The following is a 19,335-nucleotide window of genomic DNA, read 5'->3' on the forward strand; positions in this document are numbered from 1 at the left end:
ATTGAGCAGTTATAATTACTTGCCAAAAATGTTCTACCTGATCGTTTTCAAATTAAAGGTTTTTCCTAGGACTCTGCTATTTGTAATCTGTTATTAGGCTCCTAAGTGGTATAATTTCTGCTGTCTGACTAAACAACAGTAGCATTCTATGTAGAAGAACAAACAGCAAATGTCACGCTATAGGTAAAGATTGTGCCAGAGTAGAATAATTGAGTTAAATTCATTAAGCTTTCTGTCTTTGTGAACATTTTTATAAGTACTGATGAGTTGCTCAGATAGTCAGAAACAAAATGTGATATTGAAAATCATAGCTAAGTCTTCTTACTTATTTTCAGTTGAACTGAATCCTGTAGTTATTCAGTCATGATTCCTTATTTCACTATTCCTCTACTTCCCGTTCCCCTGTCAGGACACCCCAGGCACTGATTCTTGATAATATCAATATTATAAAACACATGATTGTCTATCATGATCATTAGATGAGTGTTTTGCTTACCTGGTAAGTAGTAGTGTCATGATTTGCAGCTGTACAAGTATACATTTTGGGGACCATGACAGACTATCAACAAAAACAAAACTGGCACAGAGACACTGAATTCAAATGTAATTCCTTTTTAGTGATCTGTTCTGTGATATGAAGAATAGATTGGTTTTGCTTTTATGAGTTTCTGTGAAAGCTAAAATGACCACTTCACTGATTTTCTTTATTTTTGCAGTTACCCTTTACTCCGGTTGCCAGATATAAACATGCACTGTGGGTTTCTACCTTATGCAAGAAATGTTAGATGGCACAAAAGAGTTTTCTGGCCACTTCTCATGTAATAGATGAGTTGTTTCATTCTCATATTGCAATGACTGAACAGAATTTTTTTATTTACTACTGGAAGTTGCCGTTCTCTTCTCTCATTTTGGTATAAGGACTTACATAACAAAGGCACAGTATCCATTTATAGAAATAAGAGAGATTTAATTTATCTGCTTATCTTTTCTATGCCTTCAAACTCATTGTTGTGCCAGTAGCTGCTCAGTTGAATACTCTGGTGTTTTCAAGAGTGTCTAGGCCATCAGTCATGCAAGGAAAGGAAACAGTGTTTTCACTTGTGAGTAGGTAAGCTTATTTAGTGAGTAGTGCTCCTTGGGATTAAAGATTTCATGAAACCAAGTAAACAAAAGCAGATTAAAAATAGACAGATGGAAAATTATGGAATGCTACACATTTTATGCTCAGCTCCTGAAACTGTTAAATGAGGATAAGTATTTGACAGAATTGTCCGAAGGTAGTCAGAAGATTTGATGGAATTTTTATATGCTGATTATCTGTTCTGAGTTAATGCTTATTAAAAGAGGATTAATCTACATTCACATTTGAGGAACGGCTTATCAGAAAAAGGAATGAGACTTGGCTGGCAACATTAAAGTTTTCATTTGTGGTAGGAAAATGTGGCCTACTAGAGATAGGCATACAGAAAGCTTTCTAAAGCTTTCTTGCCTCAAAATGTCAACTTACTATACATTCATATTTTTCCAGTCCTAGCAGGCATGAAGATTAAGTTTAACCTTGTCAGATAATACTAGTAAATAGTATGGGCACCTCCTTATGTATTTAATAAAAAGCATATAAAAAGCTCTTTAACATATGCTGTTCTTCATACAAATGTATACAATATAATTTCCTTAAATATTTATGCATTTAAAATGCACTTTAGATTATATTTCTGCATTCTTACAGTTCTTGAAATATAAGCTACTGGGGATTCCTTCAAAATCTGTCTATGCAGAGGTTATTTTTTTCATCCTCTTTTGAAAGCAAATCTCATCCCTGCAGGTCTGCAGCCTTTCTCAGAACATATATCAGATGCAAAGAATGCTGAAAGAGCTTTTTTGCTTCCTCAGTGATAAAAACCAAGGGAGATGGGTGGGTCAGTGACAGGGACATTCTTCCCTTCCTCCTCTTACATTGCCCCTTGAAATTGCTCTGCATCTTTTTGAAGTGGAGACAGAATGAATAAAGCCAGCTGACTGTGTTTTATTTTCACAGTGACATCTACAAGTCTGCATTGCATTAAGTATGCTCCAATTCAGGCATTTAGACTTGTTTTGTAATTGCAGAAATCAAACTGCAGGCAAAAATGCTGACAAAATGTATGGTAGGAATAGGAATGATAAACATAGTGCTTATGTTGGCAGCCTGACCATGTCTTCTGTTGTTAGCTGTCTTTCCTTTCACAATATTGATGCTAAAAGAAAGCCACCTTCTCTATCCACTCTCAGGGAACCTATTTATGGAAGGCATCTGGAATATGGTGGTGTTTTGTTTTTTTTTTTTCCTGTGACATCCTGATGACATCTCCTCACTTATTCCAAGAAGAATTTTGGCTAGCTTAGTTGATATTCCAGAGTCTTTTCCACCAAGTGTACTATCTACAATGCTTTCTTGTTTCTTTTCTTATGAAAATTATAACCAACCTTACATTGGTATGCAGGGAGGGAGGGTAAATGAAAGAACCTGTATTCCTTACCAATTCCGTGCTCATTATGTAAGCCAGGCACTGTCTTCCCCAGAAAACCGTATCACTGCAAGGTAGGTTCTTCTAAAAACAGAGTTTATATTGGGAGGGCATAAAATTGTTTAATGTAAGAAAAAACAGGGAATGGTTACAATCACAAAGCATACACAGGGAGCAGCAAAGAAAGCAAATACTGTAATACTTGTCTCTTCTCAACAAGCTCTTATGCCACAGCCATTCTGCAGCAATTATGGCTCTAGAGCAGAGGTTTCAATGTCATGTCTTCTCAATATGTTTCTCACAGCATGCCATCGAGTTTTCTCTATACCTCACTGAACAGAAAATTGAATGTGTCTGGCAAACATTGCTGTGATTTCCTACTAGCTCCCCCATTTTAGCTTTGCTTTATAGAGGTACACTAGCAATATAAATATTTTTGAGACCATAAGTATTGATTTTTTTTCCCCCCTTATGACATCCATAGGTAAAATATCAGACACATGTACATACTATGCAGTTGGTGGCAACATTACTTTAAAATCATTTCTGGTAGTCTGTAGTTGAAACAAGATCATTAATCCCAGGAATTTTTCAGAAAATATGTTGCACTATAATTCTTTTAAAACTGTAAACTTTATTTACAAAGGTTGTTATTGAATGCACCTTTGTTTCTCCTTTTTCTTATTTCTTGTTGCTTTGACAAATGGAGAAGGTTGGAGTATTAAATGAGAAGTGGAGAAGGAGAAAGGGAACAGCACCTATACTGAAGTGCTAGTGTACTTTTGACCAACATATTTTGAAACATAGCTGGTCAGTACCACCTCTTTGCATATTCACACGACATCCACAGCTCTTCGGATTATTCATGTTTAAGCAACGAGTGATACAGTCACTTGACAGCCTGTTAAAAACAATGTGAATGAAAGTAGCATCAGCTCAAAACTTAATTAGCCACGATGTTTTTAACATGTCCTGTTTTTCAAAGCAGACTTTTATTTAATACTTCCCATACCTGAATTTTGATTTTCTTTTCATTAATTGGTTTGATTACGTCCTTTCAAAATTCAGCTATTAACCATTTTGATATGACATGTGACTGCAGTGATTTTCTGATATGGATATTAGTCTGTTCTGCAGTGAAGGGTAATTAATCACCCTATCCAAACACTCTTCAGCAGGGCTTCCAAAGGGGTCAGTTTTGTCCTCTTTGCTGAATGTATACTGTGAAATTACCCCAGGAATTAATGAAGTGACAAATATTCTCTGAGATATCAGAAGCATTTCATCAGTGGATTTATGTCATTTCTAACTTTTTAATGACCACAGCATTTCTATTGGATGTAGTAGTTTTGTCTGGTTAGAAAAGGGTATAATATAAAGCCTAATCTTGAATTAATGTACTTTGGACTAATATTTGGAAAGTGTTACAAATATTCTGGGAGCTATGATGAGAATGTCTGTCTCAGAAACGTAAATAGTATTTCCGAACCGGGAACTGTTTTAAATTAAGCTGGCTGTAGACTTGTTCATTCCTCTCTGAAATTTTACCCTTCATCTTGTTAGGGACCTGTAAGGATTCAGGTGTCCAAGACACTGATATAATTTAATTGTCAGTCCTATCTATGCCCAACAATAAGTAATAGAATATTGCCATTGAGAACCAGAGTAGTTTCTTGGCCTTAATTCAAAATATTAGCTAGCACTTCAAAAAGGAGTGTCAAACCTTGTGAATTAACACCTCACCAGTAATGGGGGTTTACTTATAACATAATCCTGTTAATAAGATAGATAAAGGGATAGGCTATTTTTTGTCAGATACCCATGAATGGTACCACAATGTATCCTTGGCATCCCCAGTTGCAAGACTGAAAACAGCTTTTCTTCCCTGTGATACTGGTGTGTATGCATTTATGTGTGCTGGTTCTTATACCGTGCTGTTAGTGGAAATGATGCAGCTTTATGCGTTTTTTCACTCCTTCAGCTCTAATAGAGCTGCTGCCTCTTTGTATTTATCCTGGGAAATGGCATATTTGTGTGGTGACATTATATTACTGCATTACAACATGATGTTATTAACTTACTGGTGCAATGTCATCATGTACTGAAGCAAAAGCGTGCCAAGAAAACAATTTCATCACGTGGCACAGTCTTGCAACAAAAAGTCATATGGGGTCTGTGGTAAATTCAGGATTTTTTTCCCCACAAGGCCAGCTTGCTTTGCAAGCTACAGAGCGGATTGATGTTAATCAATAATGTGAGTGAAATCCTAAATAAATTGTAATCCTAATGTGTTTGATCCTGTTCTTGTGATTTCTGTACTTTATTACGTGATGATGCCAAGAGGCCTTCGATCTTGGACACTAAGCAATTTGAATTGTTACTTGTAATTATTACTAATTCATTTCTCCCTGTCTTATATGTGTGTGCGTGTGTGTGTATATATGTTTGTTTTGTTTTTCCAACCAAAATACAGTCACTTTCCAAAGAGGAGATGGAGGACTAATGAGCAATGGAAGGTACGTTTCTTTGTGTAAAGGTGTTTTCATCATATTATTTTTTTTTTAATTAAGAATCTGAAAATTCTGTAGGTGATGCACTTGGGTAATAAACGATCATTTATAAGACTGACAATTTCAGAAGGAGTTAAGCTCACCGCAAGGTTTAATGATCTATCTGTCGTGCACTTTAGAGGAATCAAGCCCAGATGTTTCATATCTCCCAGATGCCCTGGAAGAAACGCGTAGTAAATATCACAAGGAATGTGTTCATTTGTTACCAGGATGTTTATTGCATTAATTAGACATTAGCAAATGAAGTTGCTGTTGTTTAAGACTCCTTATTGGCTCCCCCTAAATTGCTGTGAGTGAACAATTACACTTAATCGATCACAAAATAAATGATTCATGGATGATGAATAGGCTGTAGATTGATAGGACTGGATTCCACAACTTTGGCTACTCAATTGAAATTGATAAAAGCTGATAACGGACCCATATATCCTCATCTATTTTCCCTTTGCCAATATGGAGATTGTAATTAGGCTCTGGTAATAACTTCCAATCTCCCATTTAATCAATATTTTAGCAAAAAGAGATTAGGCCTAATGAGAGCTAGTGGATGTGGCGAGAAAGCCGATGGATCTTCTTATTGCTGTTTCCATAGAAACCTATGTTTCTCTTAAGGATTGTACCAGACAGGGGTCTATCAGAACTAAAGTACAATGATTATATGTGTTGCTCCAACTTCATGAGTGCATTAATAATCTAGAAGAGCGTCAGAAGCATCAGGGTGATTTTGTGATTTTGCTTGGGGGAAGAGGGCGTTTACATGACATGATTTGTTTTCCTCGTTAAATACAAATACAAACAATCCCTGTGCCTTGCTAAGTTCCAGCCTGTTTGTCCTGGGGTGAGAGAGGCACAGTGCCCTATGGCCCGAGTTTACCTTCTCTTCCAACATATTTGCTGTTTAATACTGCTCTCAAAGCTTGAAATTACAGGGATATAAAAACCATGCAGTAGTGGCAGATAAAGATAGCTGCAGACTTTCCATTAATCCTACTCAAACCTCTTTGCCTCTAAACTATACAAGAGTGCTCAAAGAAGGAGTTACCAGCCTGTAGATGACAGGCGTGCATTTGGGATGCAAGGCAAGGAAGAAATAGTAGCCCAAAGTCCTGGAAATGCCTGATACGGAGCAATCAGTTTGAGTGATTGTTCCCTTGAGGTGGTAATTTATCATTCAGCCCTGGTTTAGGATCCCATGATGGTCATGCCTAACCCCTGTTTCACACAGACAACGGAGTTCATTTGGATTCTGGCAGAATCACAACTGATGCCTAGTCCCACTTCTACTGACAAAGTTGATTTGTATATATCCTTAATTAACTGCTCAAGGTCTTTAAATCATCAAAGGCTACACATTTTTAATTTGAAATAAATTAAAGTCTCCTAAACTGTTTCTTACGTGCAATGATAGGAGAAAAGTGATATGGCATCTTCAGTCACTGTTGTGTCCGGAGTTGTCTCACAGATATTTAAATTTTGTTTTTATATATATATATGTATATGTATTGTATATTGTATGTATATATTTTTTATTATTTTATTTTATTTTTATTCTGCTTCAGTCGACCAGGTCTGTTGAATGCAAGTGACCCCAGTTATCCTTGGCTTGCAGACTCTTGGCCTGCCACAAGTCTGCCAGTAAACAACAGCACTAGTGGACCCAATGATCTTGGCAATTTCAGTCGTGGAGGTTGGTTTCATTTTATCAAGTCACTATACAGTATAAAATAGATTTCTCTTAGTTAACATCTAGATAAATGCTGTGTAATATTTTTATACTGCTATAGTTCTTTCTATGTTTGGCTCAAGATTGGATTTTAAAATTGGTTTTAAAATGTCTATTTTGCTGTGTCTCCTTCTCTTTCTTTAAAACATAGTTTTACTTTGTATTTTACCCCACAGTGGTGAGACAGGGTCAGAGCACCATCTCATGATGAACTTACTTATTGCTCAGATCCGTTCCCTTTTGCATGGATGTGAGCAGGACAGTATAGCCAGGGACAGAGGACAATTGTAAGAGCAGAGACCTGGGGCACATGGGAAGAACATGCTTATGTTAGACTTCCTAGCATAAATGAGTATGTAAATGTTTTTAAGACCTGAATAAGTATACAAAAACCCAGACAACTTTATATATTAAAAATAAATTAAAATGCAAAAAAAGAATCTATAAAACCATTGAAGTGATGAATGTGAAAAGAATTTAATTTTGAGTGGTAACAAAATCTGCCTTCTGAAAACTGTCCCTCGCTTTGGTTATACATTCCCGTGTAAAACTTCTTCCCTGTGGTTTGATTACTTTGATTTCAAACTACATTAGAGCATTCTGGATTCATTTTCCATATAAGAATGTTTTAATGCTCTTGCCTTACAAAAATATTATAAAGTAAACAAGAGTTCTGATAATAGTTACAGGACAACTGAATATCTGCCAGCCTCTTTGTTTTCAAGATATTCACAACAAAACTCTTCAGTACTTTTCCATATTTTCATGAGCTCACATAATACAGAAAAATTACCATTTTGTTTTAGCATTTGGTTCTATAAGACTTAAATTGGAAGCATGTTTTAAAGCTTTTGGCTTCAGGGTGGATAAGGCATAGGTCCAAATTTGTCCAAGAAATGCAACAGTTATATTTGGAATTTCAGCAACTTAATTCCAACCATGTTTTTTTCAGTCCAGCTCACACTTTTATTCTGGCTGTTTTGGGACCACTTATCCCTGTCTATTGAAACAGTTAAGTTTGGATGCTTCTGCATTGTAGATGGATCTGAAGTGAGATATCTTTTAATATGTTTCAACAGCTTAGATAGTACTCGGGCTTCTTTTCTGATTAAAAGGTCTGGAGTAATATTAAAGGCCTGTAAGAATTCTGAAGACAGTAAGGTGGCAATCGCTCACTCTGGAGCAGAAACTGAGGAGGGAAGTTTTAATGTTGTCTTTAAGAGTGAAATCCACATTATGCCCCAGATTGGCAATTGAGAACAAGGCTGTGGGTGGGAAGCAGAGGTTAGGTTTGGAATCACATAAGACCACAAAATAGTACTGAGTCAGCAAGAAAGAGATTCCTTCAGAAAGTACTTCAGAACTATTTGAATTATCTCAAGAGTTACAAAACAAGATGGATATTGGAGAACTTTTGGAACTCTCCATTGGGAAATGTAGCAAATATCCATTGGGAAATGTATGTTCATCTTTGGTCTTAAATGTACAGAGGTTTTTCTGCTGTGACAGCTTGGTGGGAAAATCACACTTGATTTTTACTAGGTGATTATGGCACTTGGTAAAATGGTGCTTTAATAGCTCTTTGAGTGCTTATTGTATATGTCTCTCTGAGTTTAAAAAAGTAATTGTGGTTGTATTGAAAATTTCCAGAAAGTCTGGAGAACTTTAGTTTATTAGTAAGACAGACTGAAAATCCTTGGCTGGTGGGAAACTATGCAGCTTTCCTTTCAAGCCTGTGCAAATGTATAGTTCTCCATTCAAAAAGGACTATCTAGAGATGACACCTCTTCAGCAACCAGAAATGTGCTCTAAAAGATAGATTTATTTCTGATTACTTGAGAGAGACAAGCATTTTGCTAATGTTTAGTTCTGTCAGTCTGCAGATCCAACATACGCATGTTGAGCTGGACTTGATTGATTTTGTACACCAACAACAGAATTTACTTAATAAATTTCAGTCTGTTGGATTTCAGTCCAGTGGGACTGTTCAGCCCGGAGAAGAGGAATCTCAGGGGGGATCTTATCAATGTGTATAAATACCTGAAGGAAGGGTACAAAGAAGAAAGACACAGGTTATTTTCAGTGGTGCCTAGTGCCTGGACAAGATGCAATGGGTACAACTGGAACACAAGAGATTCTGTCTGTATATTGGGAAAAACTTCTTCACTGTGTGGGTGACAGAGCACTGGTAGAGGCTGGCCAGAGAGGCTGTGCAGTCCTTGGAGATAGCCAAAAGTTGTATGGACATGGTCCTGGACAACCTGTCCAAGGTGGCCCTGTTTGAGCAAGGGAATAGAACCAGATGACCTCCAGAGGTCCCTTCAAACCTCAGTCGTCCCGTGTTTCTGTGATGTTTTGATTAAGCCAATTGTGGAAAGGTTGAATCTTTATAATGTGGATGAAATACATGTAGAGTAGAACTGCACTTGTCTCTCACATCTCATTCTGCATTTGCACGTAGATGTTTTTGTGATTGTATATTGCCCCTGGCTACCTGGGCATGTGTATACAACACACTGGATACATGCAGATAGATAGTAATAACCTGGGTTTGAGAGATGACCTGTAGTTTGCATTAATCATAACTTTTTTTGCACTTAATTTTTTTCTGCAGATATAAGTCAATATAATTTAGGTATTTTGAGTATGTGATGGTTCCCATCCCCCTGTTGTTGCTTGCAAAAATAAATTCTAACAATAGTCCCACATAACATCCTGATCTCCAAATTGGAGAGATATGGATTTGATGGGTGGACCATGCAATGGATAAGGAATTGACTTGAAAGTCACACCCAGAGAGTGGTGGTCAATGGCTCTTTGTCCAGGTGGAGGCCAGTGATGACTGGTGTCCCACAGGGGTCTGTCCTGGGACTGATGCTGTTTAATATCTTTATCAACAGCATAGACAGTGGGATTGAGTGCACCCTCAGCAAATCTGCAGATAAAACTGAGCTGAGTGGTGCAGTTGATACAATAGAAGGAAGAGATGCCATCCAAAGGGACCTGGACAAGCTGGAGAAGTGGGCCCATGTGAACCGAATGAGGTTCAACAAGTCCAAGTGCAAGGTGCTGCATCTGGGTTGGGGCAATCCCAGACATGAGCAAAGACTGGGAAAAGAAGTCCTTGAGAGCAGCCCTGCAGAGAAAGACTTGGGGGTTCTAGTCCACAAAAAACTTGACATGAGCCATCAGTATCAGCTTGCAGCCAAGAAGGTCAACTGTGTCCTGGGCTGCATCAACAGAGGAGTAGCCAGCAGGTCAAAGGAGGTGATTGTTCCCCTCTGCTCTGCCCTTGTGAGGCCCACCTTGGAGTGCTGTGTCCAGGTCTGGGGCCCCCAGCACAAGAAAGATGTGGACCAATTAGAGCGGGTCCAGAGGAGGTCCATGAAGATGATCAGAGGGCTGGAGCACCTCTCCTATGAAGAAAGGCTGAGAGAGATGGGGATGTTCAGCCTGAAGAAGGGAAGGCTCCAGGGTGACCTTATTTCAGCTTTTCAGTACTTAAAGGGGTCTTATAAAAAAGATGGAGAGCAACTTTTTGCTCAGACAAATAATGATAGGACAAGAGGGAATGGTTTTAAACTAAAAGAGGGGAGATTTAGATTAGGCATTAGGAGGAAATTATTCACTGTTAGGGTAGTGAGGCACTGGAAGAGGTCGCCCAGAGAAGCTGTGGATGCCCCATCCTGGAGGTGTTCAAGGCCAGGTTGGACGAGGCCCTGGACAACCTGATCTAGTGGGTAATATCACTGCCCATGGCAGGGGGGTTGGAACTAGATGATCTTTAAGATCCCTTCCAACCTGAGCCGTTCTATGACTCTATAAGAAGACTCAAATTTAATCTCTGTTTCTGTATCCTACTGAAAACTTGTTATTGACTTATTAATTGCTAATATTACGTTGTTACCCTGAGACTGCAGATGTTAAGGTTCATATTTAAATATTCAGTGTTGCACACATGCATACAATAGAAAGTCGTTCTGAGGTCTAAGTGGTCAACGCAGGAAAAAAAAAAAAAAGAAACAAAGAAAACAGTGGGAGGAAGCTGTGCTATCATATCTTGTTTGAAAAATCCTGAGACAGTGAGGCCAGCTATGTTGTATTAGGTTGTAGAGCACCTGTTTCTGAGTCTGGCATGGAGCCTCAGAAACCCTTCTCTTTTCTCTTTGGAGCCTAATGTATGTAAAATTCTGCGATACTTAAAATGGGATCTGAACATCCTTGCTAATAAGACTATGCGTTATCTCAATTACTGTCCAGCAGTTGGAACCTCTATCTGCCATCAGACTGTATAGAGCAAATGGCATATAAATGATGCACTTTTCTAACACATAGATTCCAGAATTATTTCATCTTTTCAGAGTCTAAATAGTTTGTAAAAGTAGCAGCATTTGAAATAATTGACCTCTGAAAGAACAAGAGGAGGGTTATTTGCTGAGCAGTGGTTCTCCTTGGGACATTGTGCCGATCATCATTACGTTCTTCACGCTTCAGTAGTCTCAACATCCAAATCTAGTATTCCACCAGAAAATGTCACTGCAATGTTTAGTGAGGAGACTGCCAATCTAACCAATTAAAAGTACAAATTGTGGTGTGTGATAGGATTCAAAAGATATAGAAAAGTCAATAGATATTTAAGTAAATATGCTGTACTGTTGTTTTTCAGGTAAATGTACTGGAGTATTTGAACAAGTTGTTCTCCGTTATCAAGACTGCTTTGCCATTTTAAGAGACTGATCACTTAAATCCCTTCAATATAAGAGATTTTCTTTCACATTTCAGGAACAACTTGTTTTTGTCAGGTTTTTCTTTTGTTGAAAAGGAGAAATATACTAGCTAATGTCAAAAAGAAAATTAGATAAGCTGATGCATAAAACTTGAAGGAAGTCAAGGTGATGGCCTTAAAAAATTACTTTGAGACCTTTGGCATCCATTTAAGAGTTTTGCTACATATTTGCTGGGAAAGTTTCCTCTGTGATTTGTAGATTCACCCCTTTCATCATTTCCCTGAAGCCCAGACAGTTTCATTGGTTCTGACATAGAATGAACAATTGAAAACGTTCTTCAGTAGAGAAATATTCCAAACTTCACTTTCACAGTTGAAGGTATGGAAAAAAAAGATGGTTTTAGGCAGTGAGACGTGAAGGACAAGTGGTAGGCCTGTCACAGATGCTGATAGCTTGGCATTGGTTGTATATCATCTTCCCTTCGTTGGCTCATGGACCTGTCTCAGCTGAAATGCAAACGTGCAAAATGACACATTTATTTTTCATCTTAAACCTTGATACTTTCAGGCTTCCTGTGCATCAATGATTTGTTTCATTCCCCTGTGCTCACCACAGATGTGCTGCCACCAGTGCCGGGGCAAGGAGATAAAACTGCTACTATGCTTTCTGATGGAGCCATTTACAGCAGCATTGACTTCACCACAAAAACTAGTTACAACAGTTCCAGCCAAATAACGCAAGCTACACCATATGCCACCACCCAGATACTGCATTCCAACAGCATCCATGAGTTGGCAGTCGACTTACCTGATCCTCAGTGGAAGAGCTCAATTCAGCAAAAAAATGACCTGATAGGATTTGGTTACTCTCTCCCAGACCAAGGCAAAGGCAACAATGGTAATTACAGCTCTTATTTTCCAGAGCCCTTGGATTTATACCATATCATTTTGCATGAATTAGCAAAGCCTTTTTAGCATGTGAGACACTGCTCATATTTACTGTAACTAATGTTTATACACCTTGCATGCATGCTGAAACTCACGCAGTCACAAAATATAGTGTTCTGTGCTTTTAGTTCTCTTTGTCCTGTGATAATCACCAACCCATATGCCTTCCCTTAGGCTAGGACAGGTATACATTAACAAAAAAATCAAAACTCGCGGCCCCACCACATCTGCCGCTGACTTGCTAACTGCATGTGTTGCATGTGCTTGTGCTGTCAACTAATCACACGATGCCACTGTGACCTTTGCCCTTTAACCCTTAGCCTTGCTTTACATCCCTGACTACCGCGTGGCTGAGGGATTGGCTAATAGATTACCACACAACCAGTCACAGGATTTCAGCACCACCAGCTCCCACAACAGCTCCGAAAGGAGTGGCAGCCTCTCAGGTTGGTTCCACCGCCGTGGGTGGGTGAGGGACGGAGGGGTGTTCATCAGCATCTCACCAGGGAGGCAGGAAACCTCCCAGACTCATGTTGCAGATAGGTGTGAGCTTGCCTGCCCACTGGGACGTCGGTGAAAGGTGTCATGTCGGTCTCTAACAAAAAAAATAAAAGCCCCAGAAAACCCCAAAATGTCTTCTGCAAAAACTATGGAGCTAATTGGAGAATCCTTCCAGCCATTGTGCCCAGCACTTGTCAGCACAATTGCAAAGCTTGCCTTGTCATGTCCTTTCCCTGATACCACAGTTCGTAGTGTGAATATGTTTCCACATCAGTCCTCAGATTATAGGCAACCCCACAACGAACTTCATGAGGAGATTAATATTTTTGTTGAGTTGTTAACAGATTCACCACTCCCATGAGCTGTTTGTAAATGCTGTATTTCAATCAAGAAACTCAGAGATAAAAGTAGGCCCTCCAAGATGATTAAGGTTTCAAAAAATGCACCAAGTCTGCATACAAACAGAATGTAAATTTCGTGTGTGTGCTGCATGTTATATTGGAAACATGACACATTTTCATTGGATGAAAATGATTGTAATATGTGTGATTGCATATTATATTTAAATACACCTTTTTCTTGATTTCTTTAATTTTGCTTACTTGTTGCTTTTTTTTATATAATTATGTATTTTTTTTTCAAGATGAAAACTGAAAAGCCAGCAATTAAAATGAAAGTCTGCTATTATACATAACCAAAATATGAGAGAGCTGAAGGGACTTCAGTTTCAAATTCCTATTAAATCCATAGCCTTTTGAATTTCCACTATAAGATGGAGCAATCACAACAGTAACAGATAAACTCTAGAAATGGCTTCTTTATGTCAATTTAAATGACTATTCAAATTGAGTGTCGAGATTTGAAGCCTATAAACATTGGCCCATACTGCAGATAGGCAAAGGTATTTGCAAATCTTGTGTTCTCGTGGGTAATATTAGCTGAGATTGAAAAATAGATTTATAGCTCTGACAGAGAGGTATGTGAGAGCTGAGTTCATATGACACTTCAGGAATGGTTCTTGTTCCTTGTATGTGAGGTGTGTTAACATGAGGCTTAGGAAATTAGCTTGCTCCTGTGGCTACATGAAAATGCAGAAATTGATATGCTCAGGTACATATGTGCCAGTTATCAGAGGGTAGTATCACACTTTAGATGTGTTGACAGCTACAGGTTCCTGAGAACTTTCTGAGAAGATACAATTGAAGTTTTTTGTTAGAAAATGCCAGTTGATCAAAAGCTGGACTTTGAAAAAATATTTCAAGTGAAACATGTTTTGTGTAGTATTTCTCAGCTTGAAGTACAATTTTTGATGAGACATGGAGACTTCTGGTAACCTGCTTTTCTATGGCCAGACTACTCCTGTTGTGATCAAAACAGCTCACATCTGGATGTCCCATGGCTTAGATGAGTGTCAGACTACTGGACTACAGAGTCAGTATTTTGCTCTCCCTTGCTCACTAATTATGTCTGTAGTACAGACTAATTATCTCTGTAATACATGAGAAGTTGGGAGAGACCTTCAAATAGTCTGATAATTAGAGCATTATTGGAGTAAGAGACCAGCTTTGATTACCTAGTCCTATCAGGGTGAGCAGGGACTTGTTCTCTCACTTCTGCAGTAAGTACTACATATTATTCTGACTAAGTCTCTCTTCTATCTCCAATGAATATTATGAAAAATCTCACTGTAATGTGGAATGAAAAATAGCTCAACACTCAACTGCTTTGTGAGGTAGGGAAGTTTTGTGGCTGTACTTTGCACAGCTCCCACCTTATGTCAGTCCTGTGATCATCAGGCCAACTGGAAAATTCTTTTTCCAGGACCTGAATCATCTAGAGATTTAAACGATATAATTGAATTTCAGTGTGAGGAGACACTGAAATATCAAGCATCATCGCTATGGGGAAACAAGGCTTCTGTGTTTCAAACACACATCAGGCATTATGTCTATGAGGTTCCGCTAGTCTGACAGTGGAGTAATTCTGCCCATGAGGATAGGAGAAGAGAAATCTCCTGCCCAACTGTACAGCGTAGGCTGCTTTCCCTACCAGTAATGACCTTGGACTTCCTTTCTTTTATTTCTTCATTTGAGATCAGATCTCTGCTTCACCCTTTCTAATAGCTCTGTTACCTTTGACCTTTCTTTGCAACCCCACCCTAAATCCAGTTGAATCTAGCACCCCACACATCCAATCTCCATTTTACCACTCTCCTCAGATTACCAACATGCTATACTTTCAAAATCTCCCTCTCCAACTCAACTAGTCTCTAAGCTGAAGATCTCTCCATTTCTCTTCCTTGAGTACTCTTAGTTTAAATCCCCCGTGATACACACACATACACACTTATGCATATGCTTTTCTCCCAAAGACGCCACTCCTGCCTTAGCTGTTATTTGCTCCTGATCCTTCTGACTTTTCTAAATTTTCCCTACAAATTTAAATTCACATCCTTCCTTCTTCTAACTCCGCTTTCCCCCATACCTGTGCTTTGAAAGCTTTGTTTGCCCTGCAGAAGTTTCATGTATTTGTTCCTCCATTGCCACCATCATTGGAGTTTCTTTACTGTTGATCAAAATGTTCTTTCCCTTTTCAAGAAAGCCTTCCTCTCTGCCAGGCTGCAAAAGGAGAGAAGAGCCTGTCTTGCAGCCTACTAGATGGAATATCAGTTCAGTTCCCACATAGTGAATGACAGGATCTTGGCTGGACTTACTGTAAAAACTCCAACACAAGCAAGGAAGAGCTCTGGTCTGGAATTCAGTAGTGGAAAGCAAATTGCAATCTGCTGCCAGACAGGCTGATTAGAAACCTTGCCGGACTCATTGCCCTGGCTCTAGCAGCCATAACAGGAGGTGAAAAGAGAAGTCACACAGTCATGTTGTTCCTTCCCTCTCTATTCCTTCTTTTTTTTGGTTCAGCTGACAGCTGGAGATAACAGAAGAGAGCCATTGTCTTTTAGACCAAAAGCCCTGTGACAAGTGCTTGTCTATGTTACCAGAATTGCACCTCCTTCTGGATGTGCCTAAAACTAAGACCGTGACATAGAAGGTGGTGCTACACAATGCCACCATGCCTTACAAGTCAGTTGTGGCTTTTTTGATTAATTACTGTTGAGATTTTTTTAAATTTTTTGTCTAATCCCTATAAATCAGCATGAGATGACGCTGTGTTAACTGGATTAGACTGTGCTTTCTGCAACAGGCAAGGCAGGAGTAACTGCTAGCTGGGTACCCCACTGGAAAAGCATATATGACAAACCATTCTTCCATCCAACAATCCAGTTTGAAAGCCTCGATAAAATGGCAAAAGATGGGTTGTGAAGTAGTCAAGGAATTTGAAATATTTTTTTGTCCCAGTCTTCCTACTAGTGAATTCCTGACTAGAAAAAAAGGGTCAAGGCAAAATAAAAGAAGCAAAACAAGTAGGAAGAGAGCTTTTTCTGTAAGATCACTTTCCCACAAACTGAAGTGTCTCAGCTGGAAAAGTGGTCAAAAGAATGATAAGAGAAGAGAGCTTAAGTAAAATGCATTGCTCAATTCATTTCCTCAAGCTGTTCCATTAGAGCTGTATGTCAGGAATAGAGCCTGTTCTCTATAGCAGCACAAGGTATTTGAATCCTGTGAAACAGGTAGTCCTAAAATATTGCAAATGACTTCCTGGTATTTAAAAAAAATATAACTTAGTAAATTCCTATCAGCAAAACACCATTTCTTTTTGGTTTTGACAACTTACACTTGTTGTTCTGGCTGACAAAATTTGAGTCTAATGACAATTTTTAAGATTGTGTCCTTAACCTCTGTGTTTTCCACAGAAAGAGATTATGCAAAACAGTGTTATAAGCACACCAGATTCTGACATTTGAAAGAATTTGCTATGGTCCATTATATTTTTATCCATCAGCGAGTGTAAGAAGTCATAAAGCATACATGAATAAATCAGTAAATATATTTCTGAGGCAACAAGATATGTCTTTCCTTGGTTGTGCACTCTTGTGCAAATATATGGAGTTCACATTTAAAAAAAAGTGATTTTAAACATTTATTCAGAATGTTTTTCCATTCTATTATTATTTATAACCTCTAACAACATTAGCACATTGATACTGATTCTGCTAAGATATAAATACATCTTCTGTTTTGGGGCATGCCATCTGGAATCCCAATTCTTTAAAAGAAATGAAAATAGCCAGCTTTTTTTCACATATCTCAAACATTTTATTTTTCTTTTTTCCTTTGCAGGTGGCAAAGGAGGGAAAAAGAAGAAAAACAAAAATACTGCCAAACCCCAGAAAAATAATGGTTCAAATTGGGCCAGTGTTCCCCTCCCACCCCCTCCTGTGCAGCCGCTTCCAGGCACAGAGCTGGAACACTACGGGGTGGATCAGCAAGAAGCAGGGTAATTTTTTTCTTTTTCTGTTGAAGAAAAGTCTGTGGTTTGTGGGAATGAGGCTTTTTTCTTTTTTTTTTTTTCTTTTTTTTTCCAAATGAGAATGTTATTCTATTTTGCTTAACAAATGAGAGCGCCTTATCCTATAGACCTATTGAAGGCTATGGAGGAGGAATATTATTATAGCTTCTTGTGATAGTGACTGAAGATGGAAATAAAAGTGACCTTGCTTCATCATCATGTAGGGTTTCTCTGCTTACTCATTCTGAGAAGTATCTCACTTCACAGGTAGCCTAATTGAATTCTGTTGGGACTGCTTGCAGATGATGGGACTCAGTGAGTAAGGATGACATAATCTGGCTCCTGTATTTTTTCACTGGTTTGATGTTTAGAAATATTGGAGCCAACAGAACAGAAACCCCAAACTAAATTGGATTAATTTTTGAAGATCAACCAGTGGACGATAATCTTCTCATCAGCTCTTAGAAGAAATTTCGCAGTTGAGGAAGGCATGTTATTTGTAGGCATTTTTTGAATTTAAACAACTCTTGAGCTGGAACCTTACACTTATTTTTTGGATAGCTTAAACTTGTTCTTAAAGACACAAAATGACATAGAAAGTAGTAAATAAGAGGAAAGAGACATTTCCTGCACAGAGAACAATTATGCTTTTTATAATGTGAAATTACATGAAATACCAGATTATCAAACTCTGAAGGAAAATCAGAATATATTAAAAAAAAATAGTTTACTGTGATCAACACTGTTGGAGCCTTTGAGAAACATTAGAGTTCGGTCTGGGACAAATCTGCCTGTTTAAATACATGGATTAATCAATATTTCCTAAGGATGAAGCTTATGTTTTAAAAATCATTGTAATAGCTTTACTGAATAAAAATATTTCAAGTGCTATCTGCTTTGTAAGCATGAATTGATCAACGCTACTTTTATGGTGAAAATCAGAATTAAATGTTAATTTTTTAATTTATGCAAAGTCTTTCAACTTTTAAACTGAACAGTAACTAACTGTAAGTCAGTTGAATTCCTTTTAAAATGAAGTTCATTCAGGCTGTATTAGAATTAGAATTCCAATGTAAATGTAAGGGAAAATGGATTTACATACTGGTTGTAAGTATTGTTTAAATCTCAAGGCAAAAATTGCAGATAGCCATTATTTTCTGTATCCTGTTATAAAAAGCTAAAATAAATTTAAGATGGTTTAGCCATATAGTATTTGTCCTTATCAGTTTATGTCCTTAAAACACATGTGCAGCGATTTCACTAAAATAATTATGCTACAGAAGGCAAACAACTTGGATTTTCTTCAAGGACAATGAAATAGCATAAAAGGTAAATGGAAATACCTTCTAGGGAAATCCCTTGTGACACAGGGCTCGACTCCTCAGTTTCATAAAGTATCTGTTATCTAGCTACAGGGAATTATACTGGTCACCAAGACAACACTGGTTATCTAAGCTTAAGGTAATCACCAGTGTTACAGGTTCCCAACAATTCAGTTTTTCTTCTGTTTATCTTTCAAATTAGTAGTAGTTGTAACAAGATCTTCTAGTGTGCATTTTACCAATCAAAGACAAATACAGAATCTTCCAATATCAGTCCTGAGCTACAGCATTTTGTAAAAAGCTTCAATGAACCCAATGAAGCTGCAATCCCCATACTTCCTGAGGATCTACCCACTGCTAATAGCCATATTGTATTCAGGCGTTGATCTTGTTTCTGTGGTTTTCAACATGCTAAAATGGTATGAATCATAGACTGCATTCCTTATGCTCCATTTAATATTGACATATTGAGTTTTAAAATGTCTTTTCTTTTTAATTTTTTAACTGTTTTGTTTTTCTTGGTTTTCTTTGATGTATACTATGTATAATAAGTTCAATGTGTTTTAACTTTAAAATTAATTATTTGCAGACATAATTATATTGTGAATTACAAATGAAAAATTAATTTCCA

The 19,335-nt window shown here is 37.9% G+C and overlaps 1 protein-coding gene across 22 annotated transcripts in view; it reads left to right on the forward strand.

Moving 5' to 3' along the window:
• ROBO2 (roundabout guidance receptor 2) overlaps window positions 1-19,335 on the forward strand; it is a 473,555-nt gene that overhangs the window by 410,887 nt on the left and 43,333 nt on the right. For 15 of the 22 annotated variants that reach the window (XR_010833100.1, XM_067001298.1, XM_067001316.1 and 12 more), the window contains 5 exons: window positions 4,981-5,023; window positions 6,637-6,764; window positions 12,143-12,424; window positions 12,795-12,920; window positions 17,214-17,370. Coding sequence is in view for 21 of the 22 variants with exons in the window: in XM_067001298.1 (XP_066857399.1) it covers window positions 4,981-5,023; window positions 6,637-6,764; window positions 12,143-12,424; window positions 12,795-12,920; window positions 17,214-17,370 (736 nt within the window). In the remaining variant the exon portion in view is untranslated. The remainder of the gene's footprint in view (window positions 1-4,980; window positions 5,024-6,636; window positions 6,765-12,142; window positions 12,425-12,794; window positions 12,921-17,213; window positions 17,371-19,335) is intronic. The other 7 variants (XM_067001311.1, XM_067001275.1, XM_067001322.1 and 4 more) reach the window with 1 other exon arrangement.

The sequence above is a fragment of the Anser cygnoides genome, chromosome 1 (assembly GCF_040182565.1).
Source record: "Anser cygnoides isolate HZ-2024a breed goose chromosome 1, Taihu_goose_T2T_genome, whole genome shotgun sequence".
In the NCBI taxonomy this organism is placed as follows: Eukaryota; Metazoa; Chordata; class Aves; order Anseriformes; family Anatidae; genus Anser; species Anser cygnoides.